This window comes from Leptonychotes weddellii, chromosome 1 (assembly GCF_054177405.1).
Source record: "Leptonychotes weddellii isolate Sample4059 chromosome 1, ASM5417740v2, whole genome shotgun sequence".
In the NCBI taxonomy this organism is placed as follows: Eukaryota; Metazoa; Chordata; class Mammalia; order Carnivora; family Phocidae; genus Leptonychotes; species Leptonychotes weddellii.
The window spans coordinates 143,967,887-143,989,692 of NC_138369.1; the positions used below are offsets into that span (position 1 = coordinate 143,967,887).

Sequence of the window (21,806 nt, forward strand, 5' to 3'; positions counted from 1 at the left end):
CCTCCGTTACCTCTTCATCCCTCTTGCTAAGGAGATGAGTGCCAAAAAGTGTTTGGATTGTGGGATGTTACATTATTTTGTTGCCAGAGTTTGCATGGTGGCTCAAGCATGGAAAAAATTATTTCTGACAGAGTAAAGTTCTACTATAATCATCTAGAAATTAGAATCCTTCAGATTTAGACTTGTCAAGTCAAGATAGGACACATTGATAACTCTTTTAAAAAAAGATAAAAGAAGTATTGGTCACAAAACAATTTTTTCACCTGCTATGTATAATCATATACTTAGTAATTGGCAGAGAATTAAGAGGGCACATAGTACATATTAGGCAAAGAAATGGTAGGAAATTGTTGAGTGTCTTCTATATTAATGAAATCAGAATCCTCTTAGTTTATTTTAAAACTTTTTTCTAAGTCTGTTTATATTTGAATTCCTTTTGAATGCTCTCTTAGTAATATTTAGTAACTTAAATCCTTTTTTTGACTGCCTACTGTTAAAGCTTTTTACCTATTAGCATTTAATCCAGTACTAATTCAACAAGTATTTATTGATTCCCTATGTAAACAGTACTAATTAGGTTATTGTAAAAGCATAATAAACTTGTCTCTTCTCCCATGGGCATTGAGTCATTGGCATTTCAATCATTTACTCTGGTTGTTAAGTAGGTCATCATCAATGCAAACACAGAATAAACTGAGCTGGATCTCAAAGGTGTGCATCTGCATTTATGGTTAAGATTTAAGATGTAAACAGTCACATCAATTTTGTCAACACCTCTGCGCTCCACTGTCCCTCCTCCCTGAATGTAAAAAAATGTAAACATAAAATAAATAAATGTCACTTGAGTGTATTTATACTCTGCATTTATATTGCTTCATATTTTATAAAATCTTTCCAATTCCCCAAAGTTTAGCATAGTTCTCATAGCTTACCTTAGTATCCCCACCTCCAGAGTTTCAGAGTAGATCTGAGATAGAACCTTAGAATCTGCATCCTAACAAGCCTCCCGGGTGATGCTGATGCTGATGTTGCAGATCTCAGAACCACATTTTGAGAACCACTGTCTTACATCCTTCTAAGTTCTTGAAGATGGGGATTATCTTTGAAATCTTCCATTGCAGCTTTGTAGAACTGTACATGTGGAAGTGTCCACCAAATAACACACACTTACTGTTTGTTTTTTTTTCTTTGAGGACCAAGTTCCATTCATTGTCTTACCATGTCCTTAAGTCTCTTGTTAAATTTTTTCACCCACTATGTCACTTGTCACCACGAAGACCTTTGAAGAGAAAGGGGAGCTATTTTTTTTTGTTCCACAGCTTTAGAACCTGCTCAGACTCCATTTTTGCTGTATATTGGGAAAGGAATTGCCTCTCAAAGGGTCACTTCTGACCCTACCCCCCATACCAGTTGGCCCAGGGATCAGGACCGACTTGGAATCTACTCGAACTATCCTTTAAGATAGTTAATATCTAAGATACGTGGTTAGTATCTTAAATATATATTTCATATCTTTAAATAGATTTAATATTTTAATATCTTTAAATAGTTTTAGGGGCCATGAGCCAAGCAGTACTAATGACTAATCTTATTAATTTATTAAACTTGAGCATATAAGAGATGAGATGTCAAAAATATGCATTAATGGGATTGGTCCCTGGAGCAGGTGAAAATATTCTGTGTCTGTCAACCTCATTTTTGTCCGTTTTAGTCATGTTCTCAAAGTTGTCATTAACTCCTTCCATTATCTCTCTCTCTTAGATATGCCATTCTGCAGTGTTTCTTGTTTTATTCTTATGTTTATTTATCCCTAGTTTTACAGCAATGGCCCTTCTCCTGTTTTTTTCTTTTTTCAGTGACTATAAAAAGGCCCTATTTTAAAAGGTACCATCAAAACCTCAAAAAACAGATGAGCTGCTAATAACATTATGCCCTACTTTATGCACACCACTAGGCTTTTAAATACCTTTTCATGCATTAGTCTTTGTGTTGAGCTTAGTATATTATGCATGTCAAAACTTGGAAATACATTCTTTAAATTATAACTTTTTATAATTATTAACTTTTAAAACTCTTTTTTTCTAAGGAAGAGGAGACAGACAGTGAGGAAAACTTTATTGATCTCAACGTCTTAAAGGCCCAGACATATCGCTTGGTAAGTTGCATGGGATACACACAGGACCAACAAGCAATCAGTACACTTGTTCTGCTGGAAATTGAAACAAGTAGAAACCACTGTTTGCCATTGTTTTGTGTGTCATGTGAAAAGTAGCTCTCAAAAAATTGTTTCCTGTATATAAAATGTTACAATTGTAGCAAATATAAAAATCCAGAGGGACAAGTGGGACAGCCTCATGTCTGCACCATGGAAAATCAACACAGTGCTTCTCACATAAGCTGAAAATAATTTGTCATTTTTTTATTATAGAAAGACATTATTTGATTTCAAGTTATTTTCCATTGTATTTGGCTAGCATTGAATGGTCTGATTACAGGAAAATATTTGAGTGGTTACTGTTTGAAATAAAATGGATTATTTTAAGACTGGTGTATGATAGGTAGTTAGACATTGCTTTAAGTCAATGTTTGCTCTGTTTTAATTAGGAAATCTAGTCTATAAACGAGAACCCACTCAATGAGATATTTCAAAAGTACATAAGGGATTTTTGTATTTTCCTGTATGTATATTTCAATAAAGGGATACCTATTGCTTGCTCAAAAAGGTATATATAGAATATAATATTCTCATTTGCCCTTTATTTTTCTTGTCTAAAGTCTACAAACAAGTTTGGATATAGCTTTGGGCGCATATCATGAAGACTTCGGCAGCCATTCTATCCCAGGATGATCTTCGTCATTTACTGCCTTAGTAATGTTAGTCAGCGTTATTAGTTACTGTTAATGATACATTTCTTGTTTTCTGCCCAACTTGAGGTGCAATAAAACATAACGAGTAACATTGTAGCTAACTTGCCTGAATGTGTGAGTTGACTTTAATACATTTAATACTTACTAGATGTCTGACCTTGGGCAGGTTTCCAAAAATTCTTGTGCCATATCTTCCTCATCTGTAAAATGAGGATAAAAATATTACCTTTTTCATAGGGTTTTTAAAGATTAAAAGAGTTACTACATATAAAGCATTTATAATGATGTCTGGCACATAGAAAGTGCTCAATAAGTGTTGGCAGAAACCAAAACCACATCTTCCCACATTCGCCTTCTCAAATCTGATTTGTATAAACTCCTTGATTATAGGAGATAACTATCATTTTTTATAGTCTCCATAGTGTAACACAGAAGATGCCCAATAAATAAATGTATTTTTATTGCTCAATTGAAGTTTGAGAATATAATCTGATACAGTATATCATTTTAAATCCAAACAGATAAACTCCAGTTGTAACAGTACATTTGCAGATCACTCTGTAGTTTTCAAAGTACAGCTGACCCTTGAACAACATGGGTTTGAACTGCACAGGTGCACTTACACATGGATTTTTTCCCGATAAATACAATACTGTAAATGTATTTTCCTTATGATTTTTTTCAGTAACATTTTCTTTTGTCTTTATTGTAAGAATACAATATATAATACATATAGCATACAAAATATGTATTAATTAATCAGAAAGCCTTCCAGTCAATGGTAGGCTATTAGAAGTTAAGTGTTTGAAGGGCGCCTGGGTGGATCAGTCAGTTGAGAGCATCCGACTCTTGATTTTGGCTCAGGTCATAATCTTGGGGTCATGAGAGCGAGCCCTATGTTGGGCTCTGTGCTCAGTGGGGAGTCTTCTTGAGATTCTCTCTCTCCTTCCTCTGCCCACCCCCAACTCGCACATGCACACTCTCTCTCAAAAAAAATTTTTTTTAATTTAAAAAAATAAAGAAGTTAAATTTTGGGGGAGTCAAAAGTTATATCCAGGTTTTCGGTTATTGGGGGTCCACACCCCTAACTCCCACATTGCTCAAGGGTCAATTGTACTTTAAAACACATCCTTTACTGACCTTGTAAAGTATTTGGGTAGATGTTGTTATCTCCCTTTTACAGATACAAAAACTGAAATTTATAACCTTGGGACAATATACTCTTAAAAAACTTAATAAAACTACAGTAGCTAAATTTGAACTAAGTTTGCTTTAAACTTCAGCAGGATAGGTATGGTTTGATTCCTATGTTAAACAAGGATACTGTGGTGCTCAGTGTTCCTATATGTGTTGAAAATGACAGCAAAGTTCTAAAGTATAAGGGAAGAAAACAAAAGAGGTGAATATGCAGTTATTCTCAGAACAAAACTATCATTTGTGTTATTTATTCTTCCATTGATAGTATAAATAGAGACTTCTAAAGGCCACCTGAAATTCCCTCTGGACAATGTAGTTTGAGAATTGGGAAGGACTTAAAGTAATTTAATTTGCCTCTACCACTACTCTTAAGTTCCTGTAGGTTCTGATTTCAATTTTTCACCTTAATTGAACTATGTAAGTTTTGTCCTACCTGTGCCTTTATAAATTTTCTAGGTATTAGATCCTTTGGACAGAGATTATATAACATAAACCCCTTTGAGCTAAGACTATATATGGTTGCATTTTCACAAGAGGAAGAAGTCTGAACACCAGGTGTTTGTAGATGGTCAGCCATGAAGTACTAATGAGGGAGAAAACCCTTTCATATTTTAAAAAATCTGGCAGGCTTATGATGTTGCCCACTAAAGCCATCTGCCTGAGACAGCTGTATCTGACTCTAGCTTATGATGGCTTAGACTGCTCTTTCCCCAAGACAGAACTGCTATATAGGTTAGTAACATAGATTGAAGATTTTATGTTTCATGCAGCAGGTGGACTCACAATGCAGAGGAAATATTGTTTTAGCAAAGTTGCACGCAATGAGTTTTTCACTAGAACAAAAATGTTATGTACTATCTAGGAAATTGATATACAAAATGTAGATGTGACTGTGCCACCCCAGCCATTTATGGATTACAGCAGTCCCTCTCTAGCTGCGGTTTTGAAACAACAGATGCTTCTCCAGTCATTCTCTACTCTCTCACTTTGCTTTATTTTTCTTTACAGACCCTGGCAATGTATTAATTTCTGTCTATTGTCTATCTCAGTCACTAGAACGCACTCTCCTCTAGAGTGGGAACTTTCTTCAGTACTTTTTCATTTGTGCCTGGTGTGTAGAAAGTGCTCAGTATGGAATAATATTGAATGAATACATGCTTAAATGAATGCTATTTTATATAGGCAAGGTATAGTTTAATCTTCATAGAGAAAAGAATTGTTCAACAATAATTATGACCTCTTCTATGTACCAAGTAGGATGATGCCGGGAGGAATCTAATATATTCCTTTCTTTCATTAAATAAATTGATGTCTAGATCCTAAAAAAGTGTGCTTGCTCTTAAGTATCATAATAATGCAAGAAGATGAGCATACACAGAATTTTCTTGAGATTTGTGGTAAATGGAGTGAGAGAGAATGTACATGGAAAAGACATGCTGCAGATTACGTTCTCTGGAATTGGACAGTGAGACCAGAGTTTGGGGTGCAGGATGTTCATTTTGAAAGGAAGGGGGAAGAAATTGGGCTGAGGGAGAAGTGTAGCTGTGATTCAGGCCTGACAAAGCTTTGGGCAACCTGCTGAAGCAAGTGTTGCCTGCTTGGCTCAGTCACTGGAGGCAGGCTGCCCTGGAGGGGACATACTGCCAGGTGGCCTCTGCAGGTAAGACAGCCTGAGGTAGCCAGCAGCAGGAAGCTGTCTGCTGGCCACATGGCCTGCAGCGAGGCAGCACATCTTCCTTGGAAGGAGACCTGGTGGTCGATCTTCCTGACTACCACAACATATTTGAATCCTGTAACTGCTAATTTGAAGAATTTGTAAAGAGCTACCAGGTGCCCACTGACTAAACTTTGAAGTGTCTGCCTACTCGGATCATGACATAGCAATAGTGTTTCATGAACACTGACAATGACATTCTAAGAATATGGTTTCTCCAATCAATGTTGAATGCTTACAGGGATGAAATTGGTTTATATTGGAAGCAGTTGTTTTTCAGAATATTTATTTACTCTGAGGTTTAAAAAGTACATTTTAATGCCCTTTTATTTATCTCTTACTGCAATTACGGTTTTGCCAAATATAATATTTTCAAAGAAAACAACTTTTGCAGTTAGTAAGGGATTACTTTATCTTCCAAAATTTTATTTGTAGGTTAGCTATTTGAATTTTGATAGAGCTTTTCTTAGAAGAGAAAAAAGTGGATAAATACTAGTCTTCAAGGCTAGCCCACAAACTTCCACATTCTCTCTGTCCCTCTGATTCCTGAATATTCTTGAAATCCAAAATTTAGCCAAAGGCTCCTTGAGAGTGGTCATGGGGGAAGACACTGGTGCTGTATTAAAGCTCTCTCAGTTGGGCAGAGCCCCTGACGGGTAGGGGTACAGTAGAATGTCAGAGATGTGAGGGGTGGGAGCAGGGAAGGAAGGCGCTGCTGGTGAGGTGTTTGGCAGTTGTTCAGGCCATTTCTGGTTCTGTCTCGAGTATGTTAACTGGAAACTGCCTGCATGGTGGTGGCAGCTACACCGAAACTACAAGTGGTCTTTGGAGCTCCCCCTCCATTTGGAAGCTCAGAATCATAGCAGTGTTGTGGCGGCGTAACGCAGATGTGTCCTTCTCCCCCCACAGTGAAGAAAAGATGGGAGGGAAGCTGTGCGCTCTGAGTTCTATTTTTAAATGTCCATCACTTCGTTTCAAAACATTTTTTTCAAACATGCCATAGATACCATTCTTCCTTGAGATGCTAAATTTGAGGTTTTAGAAACCAAATTCTGAGTTAGACAGCATAAAGCCAACTATCTCAAAAGGTTTAAACACAATTGGTTTTTAATTACTTAGCAAAAAATTCATTGTACCAAAAATGAGAGAATTTTTAGCTTAAAAAGCAAAAGCTGTAAGGAAGCAAAAATCTGGGCTTAGTTTTAGAGTGTCATTGTGGCAATTCTGCAAGATTATAATCAAAAAAGGGAAGAAGATGGATCTACTTTGGCTGATATCTTAAATACTTTAAATTTTCATCATTTTACATTTGATTTACATTTCACTTCTTGACAAAACGTCATTTCTGAGTAATATGGGGGGGGGGGGAAGTACTGTTCTGTACTGCAATACAGCTTGCCCCCTCGGTTATCACTGGTTCTGATTCCTGCTTGAGGAAAATGGTTTTCCTCTCCTTTCCTAAAACATTTGTTTGTCCTCCTGTGTTGTGACTGAGAAGTCTGCGGTTGGTATTTCACAGGAGAAACAAAGCACCACATGTCTGAGCGTGATGGAACACATTATGATTGAGTAAATGCTTTTATTTCTCTGGTAACTAACCTGTACCACCCCATCAGTTTTACATCTGGAGGTGAATAGAAAATGTAGGTTAGAGAAAAAAAGATGTACTCTGCATTGCTCAGAAGAAGCTCAAATGGCAGTTCTTGCTGGGTGTAAAAGAGAGTTTTGCTTGATCTTTAGTGTAGCTTTTGAATCCACGCTTGGAATAGGAAAGATCCTTATTTCCGTCCTGGTTTTATTGTGAGCCTAAAAAGAAGTAGGAAGCAAGGACTTCTCAAGGTCCTTTCCAGATCTGAGTCCATACCTTCGACGTCGACACCATGGTGGAAAATAACCCTTGAATCATATTGGGACTGCACATCACTAGACACTTAGCCTTAGTAAATTAACCTGTGACTCTGCTTATTCTGTACAATGGTGACACATTCTTCACAGGGTTGTTCTGATATTAATATAACCTAACTTGTGGACAGCACATAGCTTGATGCATTTCATATTTTGTATAATTTTTCACCTTTCCTAGAGTTTGGAACTAAGGGATTGGGATTAGAATGTTACCAACATTCTTATGTGCTGTAGGAGAGTAGAAAAAGCCCCAATCTCTCTCTCTCTCTCTCTCTATATATATACACACACACACATATATATATGCCATGAGTATTTTTGAGTAAGAAGCTTACATAGGATATAAGTTATCAAGAAGCTTGCATTTTTATATAAATTAGGAAGTCTTGGTGATATCATGTCTTTGTTTTCATAATATGTCACATGGATTCTTACTGAAGGCCCACTAGACTAAATCTGCTATCACCTAAGGTCTCCCCTACAGAAATGACTAAGGGGAATTTGATGAAAAGTAATATGATCTTTTTCAGGATTCATTTGAGAGCTGTCATATAAATGGATAGATTATATTTCCTGAATCCATGCCAATAGTAGATATTTATTATGTAATTCCATATATTAGATGGGTACCCAGAATGTGTGCTTTTCTCAGTCTTATAGAAACCTATATTCTTTAAATCCACCCAACCCTACCCATCCACCTCTAGCAGTGTTAGTGCTTTGAATATTTGTCTAATGATTCATTTTAATCCAGGACATCTAGTTGGTCACAAAGACCTGCAGATGCTGCTTTTGAAATATCTCTCATATGTATCCCTTCAGCTATCTTTCAAGGTCATGTCCGCTTCATCTCCTGTCTGGATTATGTAACAATAATGGCCTGAGTGGTCTTTGATCCTCCTCTTTGAATTCCACCCTCACCTTTTGCACAATATTTTTCACTACTCCTTTATCTTACTTACCAAACGACTTTTAAAAGGTCATTCTGAGTGCAGTAACTTTTGATGGCTTTTCACTGTTTACAGGTCAGTTTATATAGATTATAAAACAATAATATTTTGGTCTGAATTTCCAGACTCTTAACAATTTGACAAGTTGTCCATATAGCCAACCTTATTTTCTTCTGCTGGAATAACTTTATTCTAGATAAATGGATCCTCTCACAGGTTTTCAAACACCTTATGAGCGTATCTGTTCTCATCTTTGCCTCCTATCTAAAATGTCTTCCCATCATCTCTCTACTTGACTTTTAAGCCTTCAAAGTTCAACTCAAATTCTGCCTTTTTAGTGACACCTTCCCAATTACCCCAGCCCCATTCAATTCTATGACCCACAAATCTATAACCCATAAATCTTCATAAAACGTAATTAGAATGTTCTTTCATAGGGATTTTTAACATTTTATTAAGTGTCCCTGGTATTGAATAGTACCTCGCATATAGTAGGTGCTAAAGAAAGATTTCTTGGATAAATAAAGTCATTTTACCTTGCTTGTAACTCTTCTTGACTTCCTTTCTAGCTTAGAGGACAAAATTTGTATTCCTCAGCTTAGCTTCTGAGGTCTTTCAAAAAGTATTTAACTCTTTTTTTGCTCCCCGGTATTTGCCTTTCTAAGCCCCTAGTCGCTCTTGATAAGATCTTCACAAGCCCTGTGCATTTCTATTTCAGTATCTTGGCTTATGGTGCTTTCCTGACTATAAACACTTGGCTTGTCTCTTTTCTGCCTATTTGCATTCCATACATCCTTATAAGGTTAAACTTAGATCTCATCATCTCCATTAAAACACACTTCTCTCTCTCATTCAAATTCCTAAAGCATTTACACCCATACCAGCTAGTTTCTGGAAGTTAATCAAACTTATTATTTTTACCTGCTTTTATTGAAAATACTTTATTCTTTTTTAGAGTGAAATATATTCCTTGTTTTTTTTAAACAAAGGCACAAAAAAGTATAAAGAAAAATTTGAAAATATCCCCAAATCTCAGCACTATACTATAAACACTATATCGCTTTATGCATAATTGCCCTGAGGTTATGTAAGATACCAGTGTTTGGTGAATGTGGATGAGGGCATATGGGAATTCTTTGTACTATTTGTGTAATTTTTTCATAAGTCTGAAAAAAAATTATACACAGAAATAGATTGATGAAGTAGTGCAGAGTTCATAAAATCATCCAAAGATATAGTGGTATTAATAATGTAGGAAGCAGTACAAATAAGTGGGGAAAACCGGACTGTTCAATTAAAGGGTGTTGGAATAATAGGCTGTCCATCTGGCAAAAAAAGATAGGCTATTCCCTCATATTGTACACCCAAATAAACCCCACATGGATCAACAAATTAGGAAATGATGAGGTACAAAAACAAAAACATGAGTGACAAGCGTTATACGCACGGGTTGAAATTGGCATGGTAAAGCCTGGCAAGAAAACTAAAAACTGCAAAAGAAAAGCACTGATAAATCTGAATGCATAAAAATTAAAGCCTATATACAAAAGGTTGGAATGGGGAACACCATGAAGTTAAAAAGACAAGTGATAAACTGGGGGAACATAGTTGTAACCTATATAACAAGGATTGATAGGCATTTGGTAAGGTATCTAAGAGCTTGTGTTCTAGAGTAACATTGCCTGGGCCCTAAACTCTACTAATGATGAGACATACGGAAAATTAGCTAACTGCTCTATACCTCACTTTTCTCATTTGCAAAATGGGAATAAGTCTCCCTTGATTCATGGTGCTATTATGGACATTTAACATAGGTGAAAACATCTAGTACCATGCTTGGCATATAATAATAGTATTAGTAACTGCTAAAATACATTGGGGCTTACTATGTGCCAGGTGCTGTGCAAGCCTTTTAAAATACATCATATAATTTAATCCTCACCACAACCCTTCCAATGAGGTGGGGGTACCATTATCCCCATTTTACAGACGGGAACCCTGAGATTTAGAGAGGTTATGTAACTTGACCAATGGCTAATAAGTGATAGAGGTAGGATTTGAACAGAGATGGGATTCCAGACCCACCCTCTTGACATTTTACACCACACCATGGCAGTTCTCAAGACAATTTAGTTGCCTTTTCCTTGAGTCTTGGGACTATGTAATCTTGACAGTTAATTGGATTTTCATGTCCCTCACAGTAGGTATATGAATTGAGCTCTTCAAATGTATTTGGGCACTGGTATATCCATAGGTTGCCATCTCAGAGAAAAGATGCCTTATAGATATTCATTCCATAAAGAATTAAACTTACTTTTGTATACTCTATAACACCAACTATAGTGTCTATGGTAGTTTTTCCATACATACTTCTTGGGGTGCTTTCTTTTGGTTTTTATCTTGAGAAAATTAAAAATCAGGGATGATTTTACCTTAGCACTCTGTACATTAAAATAGCTGAAATAGTAGCAAAGACAGGTGTTTGAGATATTAAACAGGAATAATTACTAGAAGTTGAATTCTCATTCAAAAATAATTTCAGATTTCTTATTAGAAAATTAAATTGATTTTGTGTGTAGGGAGCTTTTTAACTTTTGTTTATTTGTGAGCATATTTATTCAAATCTTAGTCCACATTATAACAGAATAAAATTTCTTCTGATAGTCTTAAAATTGAATTGAAAACTTTTATGAACTTCATATATTTAAAGACAGAGGTTACCATCTATCTATTTCTTTTGATGGATTATAGCCAGGGTTTAATTTAGCTATTCAGAACAAATCTGAAAATACTTTTTGTATGGTATTAAACATTTTTGTTCATAGTAATATAATGTTAAATCATTTAAAACCTAATTTGAAAAGAAAATAGTGAATCAGACTCATGATTTATGCTTTTTTAAACATGAAGAAGAATTGACTTGTAGGGACATGAAAGGTTTTAACTCTGTGCCTTCAGTGTGATTTGTTAAAATCACTGGATTTCAAGGGAACGCTTTTCTTGATTGAAATACCTTATTTATCCCTCTAGCTTTTTACTGATCAGTGATAAAGAAAGAGGGACATTAGATACCCTTAGGAAAAACCCTGTTTAATACATAGTAATGCCAGGGGCACCTTGGTGGCTCAGTTGGTCTGACTCTTGATTTTGGCTCAGGTCCTGATCTCAGGGTCCTGGGATTGAACCCCAAGTTGGCCTCCTCGCTCAGCGCAGAGTCTGCTTGAAATTCTCTCCCTACCTCTCCCTCTGCCTTCCCCCCCCCCCAACTCTTGCTCGCTCTCCCAAATAAATCTTTAAAAAATAATAGTAATGCCATATATAGTTAGTACTTAGCTTGTTGGCCACCTATCCTATTTCCTATATGGATCTAAGTGTCAAATTAGGAAGATTCCAAAAAGGCCTCTGAACAACCAAAATAAGTATAACCATTTCCATTAAAAAAATGTCTATGAAGGGGCATCTGGGTGGCTCAGTCTGTTGAGCATCAACCTCTTGGTTTACGGAGAGGTCTTGATCTCAGGGTGGTGAGATGGAGCCCCAGTGTAGGGCTCCACACTCAGTGTGGAGTCTGTTTGTCCCTCTTCCTCCTCCTCTGCCCCTCCCCCCACTCACATGTGTGCATGCTCTCTCTCAAATAAACAAAATCTTAAAAAAAAAAAAAAATCTGTGAAGAGTCCCAACGTTATCATCACCACCACCACTCTCACCAGCTCTCACATATTTCCCCTGTATTCTCACTTTGCCTAAATTCTAACAAACTTGGATACTAGGTTTCTAAGCCCATAGAAGTTTAGGAGGAGGAAGAGGTGCTACAGGCAATCAAGCAGACAACCAGAGGTGACCATTGGCATTTGATACCAAGAAAGGCTACAGGAAAACTTTAAAAGCAGACATAAGAACGCAAAATTATAGCTATCTGGGAACATTTAATGCAGGATCAGTCATACCCAGGTTTCTCAGTCCTGAGAGCATCATTGTATTACAGAATTAGTATAATAAGAGACATCATAAAAAGATTAAATTATGGTTAGTAAGTGTCAGCATTTACCAGTTTCCAGGATCCAGTCTGACAGTGGTATCTCATTCTTAGATAGGGATTTGGGCTTGGTAATTGAAGATTCAAGAGCCTCTACTTGCTCTTGCTTCATTAATTCATTGTTAGGATCTGCTGGTCCTCCCTTTTTCTCCCATTTTCACCAGAAAGTCTGTGAATCCAGTTTCTGCCCAGGCCCTCACGATCTATGTTTTCTTGGCCAGGCTCCTATCTGAATTTAAGATCTCTCTGTAACTTCTGATGCAGGGTCCCATTCCTGAGGAAACATCTTCTCATGGATGCCTGAGCCTTGAGCTTCACTCTTGGGTCTGCCCATGCAGCCATATATGTTCCCTTTACCAGACAAGGTATTTCTCCCGCAGTAAGGGAAGTACTGTAGGGTATCCATGATTAGTCAAATTTTAGAAACTCTACTTCACCCTACTTCTAGCTTTCTTCTTCATTCCCAGTGGAATGTCTTAACCAGAGCTAAATGCCCAACCTGATTTGGACCCTTGGGATCAAAAAGATCCCAATATAATAACTAGATTTTTGTTATTATAGCAGAACTGAAATGAATAGGTAACTGTTGCTGGTATCAGGAAGTCAGAGTCAACATTGCTTTGTCCAGTAATGTTTAGTCCCCTTTCCCTTATGGAGTTTTCCAATAATGAGTATGTACTACATACTAGAAATAGTTTCACTCCAAAGAGATTTTTTTTTAATTCTTTGCTTAAGATAGTATTTCATCAGGTATACCAAAAATGTGACCAGTGCTTCTACTGTATCACTTGTGACGGTTTTCTGTATTAATACTTGTTAATGGTAATTGTCTTTTTATTTGATTGACTTATTTCGCTTAGCATAATACCCTTTAGTTCCATCCACATCGTTGCAAATGGCAAGATTTCATTTTTTGATGGCTGAGTAATACCCCATTATATATATATATATATATATACCACATCTTCTTTATCCATTCAGTTACATGATTTCACTCATTTGTGGAATTTAAGAAACAAAACAGAGGATCATAGGGAAGGGAGGGAAAAATAAGACAAGATGAAATCAGAGAGGGAGATAAACCATAAGAGACTCTTAATCATAGGAAACAAACTGCAGGTTGCTGGAGGGGAGGTGAGGAAGGGGGTAACTGGGTGATGGACATTAAGGAGGGCATGTGATGTAATGAGCACTGGGTGTTATATAAGACTGATGAATCACTGAACTCTACCTCTGAAACTAATAATACACTATATGTTAATTAATTGAATTTAAATTTTAAAAAATATACTTGTTAATGGGCCAGTCTCCCTCTGTTAATATCAGATCCATTACTTCCCCTGCTGGTAGTCATGGCCTACCTGGAGTCCCCAGTGTTAATTAAGAGGTGAAGATATTTTGAAGGTGTATCAAATTTTGTACTGCGTTTAACCTAGTGTGACAGAACAGCTTCGCAGCACTCTGTAGGCTACCCAACAGCTCAGAGGCTGCAAAGGGCTTTATTTACCCTCCCTTGTTGATATATGAGGCCTTCCCTTATTCTACCTCTGTAACCATAAGACTGGCCACATCCAATTTTATATATATATACACACCTATGTACATTTATATACACACACACATCCAATTTTATGTGTTTATTATATATATATAAACAGATATACAGAATATAGTATTTCTTCAGATGCTTAACCATCCCATTAGTATTACCTGGAAAAGGGGAGATTACTTCCTTGAATGGACTTTGGTGGTATGCCCCACTATTTGAGCCTAGGTTTATGTTATAGGATGGTTTAGACTATCTTCAGTTCTTCCTTTGGCAGTCTTAGAGTCAGTTTTCATAATTTTTTTTTCCTTTGGCCCATTTATTACCTCCATAAACTAGCCTGAGACTCTCCCTAATAGGCTATATACTCTTTGCAGGCAGGGATTAAATGCTTTTATCTTCCCACACCAAACACAGTGCCTGGATTCTTACCTTGCATGTTGTAGAAGCTTTACAAATGGCTTACTGGTAAATTAATTAATTATAAATGAGACTTCTGGATAGCTTGTGTCTTATTGAGCTTCTAATTGTTTCTTCAGCAGCATTAGCTAGAAAACTCAATTTCCCAGGAGCTATGCTTTATCTTAGTTAATGCTGTTTCAGAGAGGGACTGGGATTTTGTCATGCTGATATAAAATTTTGATTAAATGGAAACAGCAGTTTATTTCTCTTTTACTAATATCTCCACATAAAATACCATTTATTAAATGGAGGTACAATTGGAAAGGAAAGGTCTTCTCAAGTTATTATAACCAAGACATGATACAGTTTTAAAGTGATTTCTACTTCATATGTAGGGCTCACTCAGTTAATGTATCCACTTATTAGGCGTTAGGAAATTTTGACTGAGGAATGAAGTTAGGAAATAGAAGTGCAAACATGGAAACAGAAAGAGACTGTATAGTTTGAATAAGTTAATGCTGCTCTACCAAGCCTAATGTTCTCTTTTTGCCCTTCCTCATTTAGTAACGAGGCCATTTCCCCCCAATATATTAACTGTGGCCTAGGAGTGAGTGAAGACATTTGAGCTGCTATATTAAATCACTTTAGGACATTGGGAGTAGGAATTTGCAAATCATTATTTAAGGGAACCAAATAAGAACTTAAGAAGAGTTCTTACTTACTAAAGGGCCAATATAAATGAAACTGGGATGTCTTAATTCAGTGTTTGATCTCCATGTACCTTAGTAACTCTTAGATTCTGAGTCTGATTCAGATAGGGCCACTACTAACCCATTTGCCTTTGGGAAAATTAGAAAAATGTGCCCTTCCTTGAGGAAAATCTTTGAGTATGTTATGTACAACTTGAACAATCCTATGAGTTGAGGCCTGAAGAAAGTGGGACTATGGATGAGTACCCTCTCCAGCCTTGTTTGGTGATTCTGGACTCCCCCCTCCTGTAGGGAAGGGAAAAAGAAGGAATGGGAATGAGGGGATGGAGTTGAGAATTGGCTTCGGTATTTAATCAGCAGTACCCAACTTCAGTTCATCCAAATGGTGGTTCCATAAGCAAAACTTATTTGTAAATCAGGGACCAGAACATCTACATTCTATTAAGAATCACAGAATTGCTGCTGAGAGGACATGCCCCTTTGTCTCAGTGGCAGAACAGAAAACGTTCCCTGTGGCTTTAGGTTTCAACTGGGAGACTGTCTCGCTTCTCCTGCTGTCACATTTGTCTCATAAAACTTCACAGGTGTCTACTTTGTGAATACTGCCCCCCCCATGGTGCTCTTGTGCTACCCTGATTCACTTTATATAGATGCATGTAGCATTCTGTTAGTACTCAAAATAATACAATGTTTCTATATTAAAGTGAGCACCTTAATGTTTGAAGCAGAATTTTGAGCATTTTTCACTTAGAGTTTCCACATTTTACTTATATTAATGCTTATTTTTTTATACTTCTGGTTTTTTAAGTAGAATGTACCTGAATAAATTCAGACCATATATTGTAAAATGGGAAAGCATGTATTAGTTATCCATCCTCTAATTGTGTGGTAGAAGTATATAGCCCCCTGAATTTCTCCCATCCAAGTACTAACCAGGCCCGACCCTGCTTAGCTTCTGAGATCAGATGAGATCGGGTGCGTTCAGGGTGGTATGGCCGTAGACAGCCCCCTGAATTTCTGAACAAAAAACAACATATGCTCCTTTTAGGGCTCTGAGTCTGTTCAGGACTTGCTAATATGAGCTAGGAGGTGGGAGAGAGAGGCTTTCTAATGCCAGCAGTGTTCTAGAGACTCAGTCGGGAGTTTAAAGCCCTTAAAGACCTCAATCTCCCACCAAAATACAAATCCTGATATAAGGTTATTCTTATACTTAGCGTTAGACTGGATTGTAAAGACTAGTCTAATAAGCCTTTGTATAGAAATGTCTTTTAGTGACATAAATTCACACTGAGAATGAAATTTCACCATGAGCTTTTTATATAATCTTTTATTTTTAAGTTTTGTATTATGGGAAATTTCAAACATAAACAGAAGTGGAGAGAACAAGATAATGAACTCTTAGGTAACATTACCCAGCTTCAGCAGTTAATAGTTTGTCAACCGTGTTTCCTCTAGAGGCCCCCTCTTTTTCCTTTGCCTTGTAGCATCTTAAATTTCAGACATCACGTCCATTTACCTGTAAATATTTCAGTATTTGTCTCTAATTTATAAGGCCTTGTTTTTAAACATAACCATCATGCCATTATAATACCTATAACATTAGTAGTAATTCCGTACATCATCTAATACTCTTCCACATTCAAATTTCCCTGATTGTCTCAAAAACATCTTTTTACAGATTGCTTGTTCAAACTGGAATCCATGTACATATGTATTTGGCTGTTTGTATCTCTCAGGTTTCATTTTTTCTATATTAATAAATTTTTATGTTTCTACATTTTCTTTTAATTTATCAAGGAAGCTTAAAGGAAAAATTGCTACCAAAATTAATGTGTTAGGCTTTATCTTTAAATCATCAACTTGTATATTCTTTACAGTTTCAGATCCATATATACTTAATGCCGAAATGTGAAAGACTGAGAAAATGAAAAAACAAAAAAACACACACAAAAAAAGGTTTTCCTTTTGTAATTGAAAAACAGGCATGGATTGATTTTATTACTCAACAGCAGAAACCAAATGCAGAAATGTGGCCCCCACCCTTTTTGAGTTCAAATAGGTCTGTATTAAATCACATTTTAAAGCTATGTTATAGTTAGACCTAACCAAAATATCACTTTAATTATGAACAAAAAATTTCTAAGTAGTGACCCCTTGGCTTCTGGGATCTTATCTTTTTTGTCTTTCAGATTTGGGGTTTGTATTTCAGCATAGAAAATTCAAACTGAGACAATATTTTCTTACCAAATGTGTGAATGTTTGTACTCCTTTACTGTTACCAATTAACATAACTAAATGGCTTGTTCATTTGATAGTATTCCCATTGAGTTCACTCTGATATCTCAAAAGCATTGTTTTTTGTCAAAACGGTTGAATCATATATTTGCTTCTTTTTAAAAATGCTAATTTTGCCATTCTACCAGGTTTGTGCTTTGTTTTCTTGCAACATGGCTAGGAGGACAGAGAAGAACTTCTGCCACTGTAATTTTGACACTACCCTGCTTGATATAAATTGTGCAGTCCTGCTAAAATGCCTCAAAATTTTACTGTTTCTTTTTATAAACTCTCAATCTTGTGATATCTTTCCTTTCTTAGGATATGAACGAGTCTGCCAAACAAGAAGATATTTTGGAATCCACAACAGATGCTGCAGAATGGAGTCTCGAAGTAGAACGTGTACTACCACAACTGAAAGTCACGATTAGGACTGACAATAAGGTATAGAGGACAGAATACATTCTGTTCAAATAGAGCTTCATAAGGCAATTTCAGGGTCAGGGGTACTCCCAATTACATGAATGATTTAAGGTGGTAGGATTCAGCTTCCAGTGTTCTGTCTTAGCAGAGATTTAGCAGATTGTTGTTGAATGAATCAAGAGTGTAATATTAAAGAAGGAAACAGAAAGCAATAGATCTTTAAAGTCGTTTGGAACACTTGTCATGTTTCCTTGGGATTGAGGGGCATTTTCTCAATACATTTTGATGTATTTTCTTAGAAATCATATTTTGTTTAAGTGAATAGTGAACAAAATTGGAATTTCATGACTATATACCAACTGATTATAGTTAGAAAATGGTTTTGGAACCCTGCTGGATGGCAGAACAGAAGACATCCTTGAAGTTGCCTTACATAATCTATTCAGTATATATGATTAAAAGTCAAGTAGTAAGCAAATAATCAAAGCATTTGCATTAAGATTTGGGGATTGGGCCCAGATGAACTGACCCATTTAATCAAGTTTCTGTTTCCTTTTTACCTACAATTTACGAGAACTTCAGAACAAACTAATAGGTGACTAGACAATACCATTCTCATTAATACTATAATAATGTCTACAGAAGGGACTAGAGAGACATCTAGGTAAAGAAACTAAAGGGGTTTTTATCCTTGGAGGTTGGAGAAAAGCACCAGCATTATGGAACAAGGTTCTAAGGAAGCTTGTTACTCTGAAACTATGGTTCTGTATCTAGCCCCAAAGATTTGCTGTTTTCTGAGTGCCTAGGAAATGAATTCATTCTCGGAATGTCTGGATTTGAGCTTGTAAAACTGTGTCCTAGAGAGGGTAAGAAGCAGCCTAGACTCCTCGGGCAGTCCTAGAATAGGATAAGGGCAGCAAAGGTCTTACTAGACTGAGCAGCTGTAAAGGTAAGTGGGCAAATCCTACAGCCTGTTTGCCATGTATTTACCCAAACATTATGGATAGCCATTATTTGACTACATTAGGGGTGAATTCTTTGTTTGCGTATCTCTTATATGTAAATACGTGTTAATACAGATTTCTTCACTGATTTGATCTCTGCTGGAAGCCATAATTTGCAAAAATGTGATTTTTTTGGTAAAAATGTAATTTCTAATTCTTTAATTTTATAAGAGGAAATCTGATAAAATTAAAAATCACTGTTATTGTGATTCTAGTTAGAATAACATGTTAAAATAACCATGTAGTGAGGAACTCTCAGGTACATCTTAGTCCCACAAGGAAGCAAGTTTAATTTATTTACTTTCAAGCTAAGTAAACTCTTGAAATCCAGCATCTCATTTAGAGCCTAATAGGATCACACAAGAGTGTCTTTTTAAAGCATGGTCGTTGATCTCTATGTAATAGGAGTAACTGAATAAAGAAAGAGTATAAATGTAACTTCTAACACATACAGTTTTACAAAACTAAGTACAGGTCAAATTCTACTACAAACCAATATTACAGTAATCAGAATCCTGGGTTATTAGAGAGTCAATGATCTCCTGATTTGGGGAAGAATTAAGTAGGTGAAAGTTGGCCTCAGTCTCGTGCCATGTATTACCAGCCTTGATTTTATGAGGATATACTGTGCCAAATTAATTATACAGTCAAATTTTACAAGCAACATTCTGAAATGTCAGATAAAGTTTTGAAGGTTTTTTTTCTTTATATGAATAGCATTTTGAATTTAGATTTTTGTGGTAAAATATACTGACCTAAAGTAATGTTTGAGTGCTTTTTAAGAATTCTTCTCTAGATCATTTGGCCTTTGTGTCTAGTATTTCACAAACTCTAAGTATTTCAGAGGTATCAAGTGGGAAATACAGGTTTTGGGTCAATTCTTTATTCAGCTTTACTTAAGAAAAATAAAATTATACATTGATTTGAGAAAATAAGGGGCTAATGAATAAAGAGATGTTTTTCATGCCTCAGAAATAAAAATAATCTGGTCATGAATGAGGTTTCTCACAGGCTCACTATCCTCCATCAGAAGAGGTTGACTCCTGCATCGTGGTAGATCGCATTCTTTCTCAACTCCTGACTCTACCAAAACCAAATTTGGTTTGGCCAAAACAATTATCTTTCACTCAACACAGGCTGTTTAGGACCATTTAGAGAATTCAACGTTGTGTTTGAGGGAAAATGAGTTTTTTCAGATCAATGTGCTTTACTGATCACTGTTAGATTAATTTTTAAGTAGCATAGAGATGTGGGAAATAAGTAATAAAGGGCCTCCATTATTTAAATCCATTATAAAGTTCTTGAAAATGACCTTGTGTTAGTAGTAAATAAGTCCCATATTTATTTAGCACTGGATCAAATGTTTGTTTTGCTTTCTTTTCTCACAAATTCAGTTTATTCCTTGTATGCTTCCTGGCAGGTAATTGCAAAAAAAAAAAAGTAAATCTCCTTTTCTGTTCTTTTTGCATATTATAGTATGTATGCTTTGATGAGATCCTCTCATATACTAATATTTTATTTTATATTCTCCTTAATGTTGTAATTAGGTTTTTATTGCTGGGCTAGCTCATCCTTTTTTCTGGCACCACTTGTTACTGTTGACAGTTTTCAAAGAATGCAAACAAATTTTAATATTAGCTTAAACAAATTATCATTGGGAGAATACATATGTTGCCAAAAATACAAATAATATGTTCCACAACTGAATGTGAAGGACTTCTATCATATGTTACCTTGAGTGGACCATTTCCTTTTTTAGGGTTGGTTATAGAGAATGCTCCTGGTCATTACTTCTAGAGTGTGATATACCCAGCGACCAACTCAGATCTGCCCTAACTTGGAATAATGTGTCTAAACACACAGTAAGAAGTTCTGCCAAGAAAGTCAATAAATTCAGCCAAATCCTGGGTCATTCCATTCTAGTTAATGCCTCAGTTATGACCAAGTGAGTAAAGCTCTGGAGTCAGTTCCTTAAAAGGGCAGTCTGAGGACAGCTAAATTAGAGTAGATACCACTGCCACCTAATAAAATCATCTATGAGTATTACTAGTGCACTGTGACTGTATATCTTGCACTTTTTGTTCTTTCCCTCCTTTTTTTCTCTTTATATCTCTTTCCCTTTCTTCTTGTGTGTTTTTATGTCTTTTTTATTGTTTTTTGTTAGACCAGCAGTTGGTGCCTACAAGTGTTACATCAGTACTCTGGTGAAATTTAGAACTAAGAGCAAACATCTGTGATTATAATCAGACTAGACTTAAATCTGTAACTGGTCAAGAATTATCCTAATCTGAGTTTTTTTTTTAAGATTTTATTTATTTATTTGACAGAAAGAGAGCGCGCATGCACAAGCAGGGGGAGCAGCAGGGAGAGGGAGAGGGAAAGCAGGCTCCCCTGCTGAGCAGGGAGCCTGACTCAGGGCTAGATCCCAGGACTCTGGGATCATGACCTGAGCCGAACGAAGGCAGATGCTTAACCGACTGAGCCACCCAGGCGCCCCTCTCTGAGTCTTTTTTAAAATGCACTTCTGTTTTTTAATTATAAAAATAATATGGAAGCAATTCAAGGGGAAGAGGGATGGGCAGTATGCTATGAATTAGAAGCTAGTGATCCCACATTTAGTTTCACTATCAATTCCTGATTTATTGGGCCAGAGTTTCAGAAACCTAGTGGAATTGTGGTAGCCACAAAGATCAAGGGAAGGTAGAGCCTATCTCACACATCTTCCCTTGGTACCCAGAATTCACATTTCTACCATTTATTAGATGTGTGATCCAGCG

The 21,806-nt window shown here is 36.3% G+C and overlaps 1 protein-coding gene, 1 long non-coding RNA gene and 1 pseudogene across 3 annotated transcripts in view; 1 reads left to right on the top strand and 2 right to left on the bottom strand.

Annotated features, from left to right (window-relative positions):
• Positions 1-21,806, top strand: part of IFT57 (intraflagellar transport 57) — a 52,682-nt gene that overhangs the window by 9,411 nt on the left and 21,465 nt on the right. The window contains exons 5-6 of the mRNA XM_006747748.3: positions 2,087-2,155; positions 17,924-18,046. Coding sequence (XP_006747811.1) covers positions 2,087-2,155; positions 17,924-18,046 — 192 coding nt within the window. The remainder of the gene's footprint in view (positions 1-2,086; positions 2,156-17,923; positions 18,047-21,806) is intronic.
• Positions 847-21,806, bottom strand: part of LOC145716054 (uncharacterized) — a 116,712-nt gene continuing 95,752 nt past the window's right edge. For both annotated transcript variants that reach the window (XR_014138387.1, XR_014138386.1), the window contains 2 exons: positions 3,014-3,068; positions 847-1,279 (listed from right to left, as the gene is read on the bottom strand). This is a non-coding gene — a long non-coding RNA (uncharacterized LOC145716054). The remainder of the gene's footprint in view (positions 1,280-3,013; positions 3,069-21,806) is intronic.
• On the bottom strand, positions 16,222-16,331 carry LOC115937166 (5S ribosomal RNA; annotated as a pseudogene).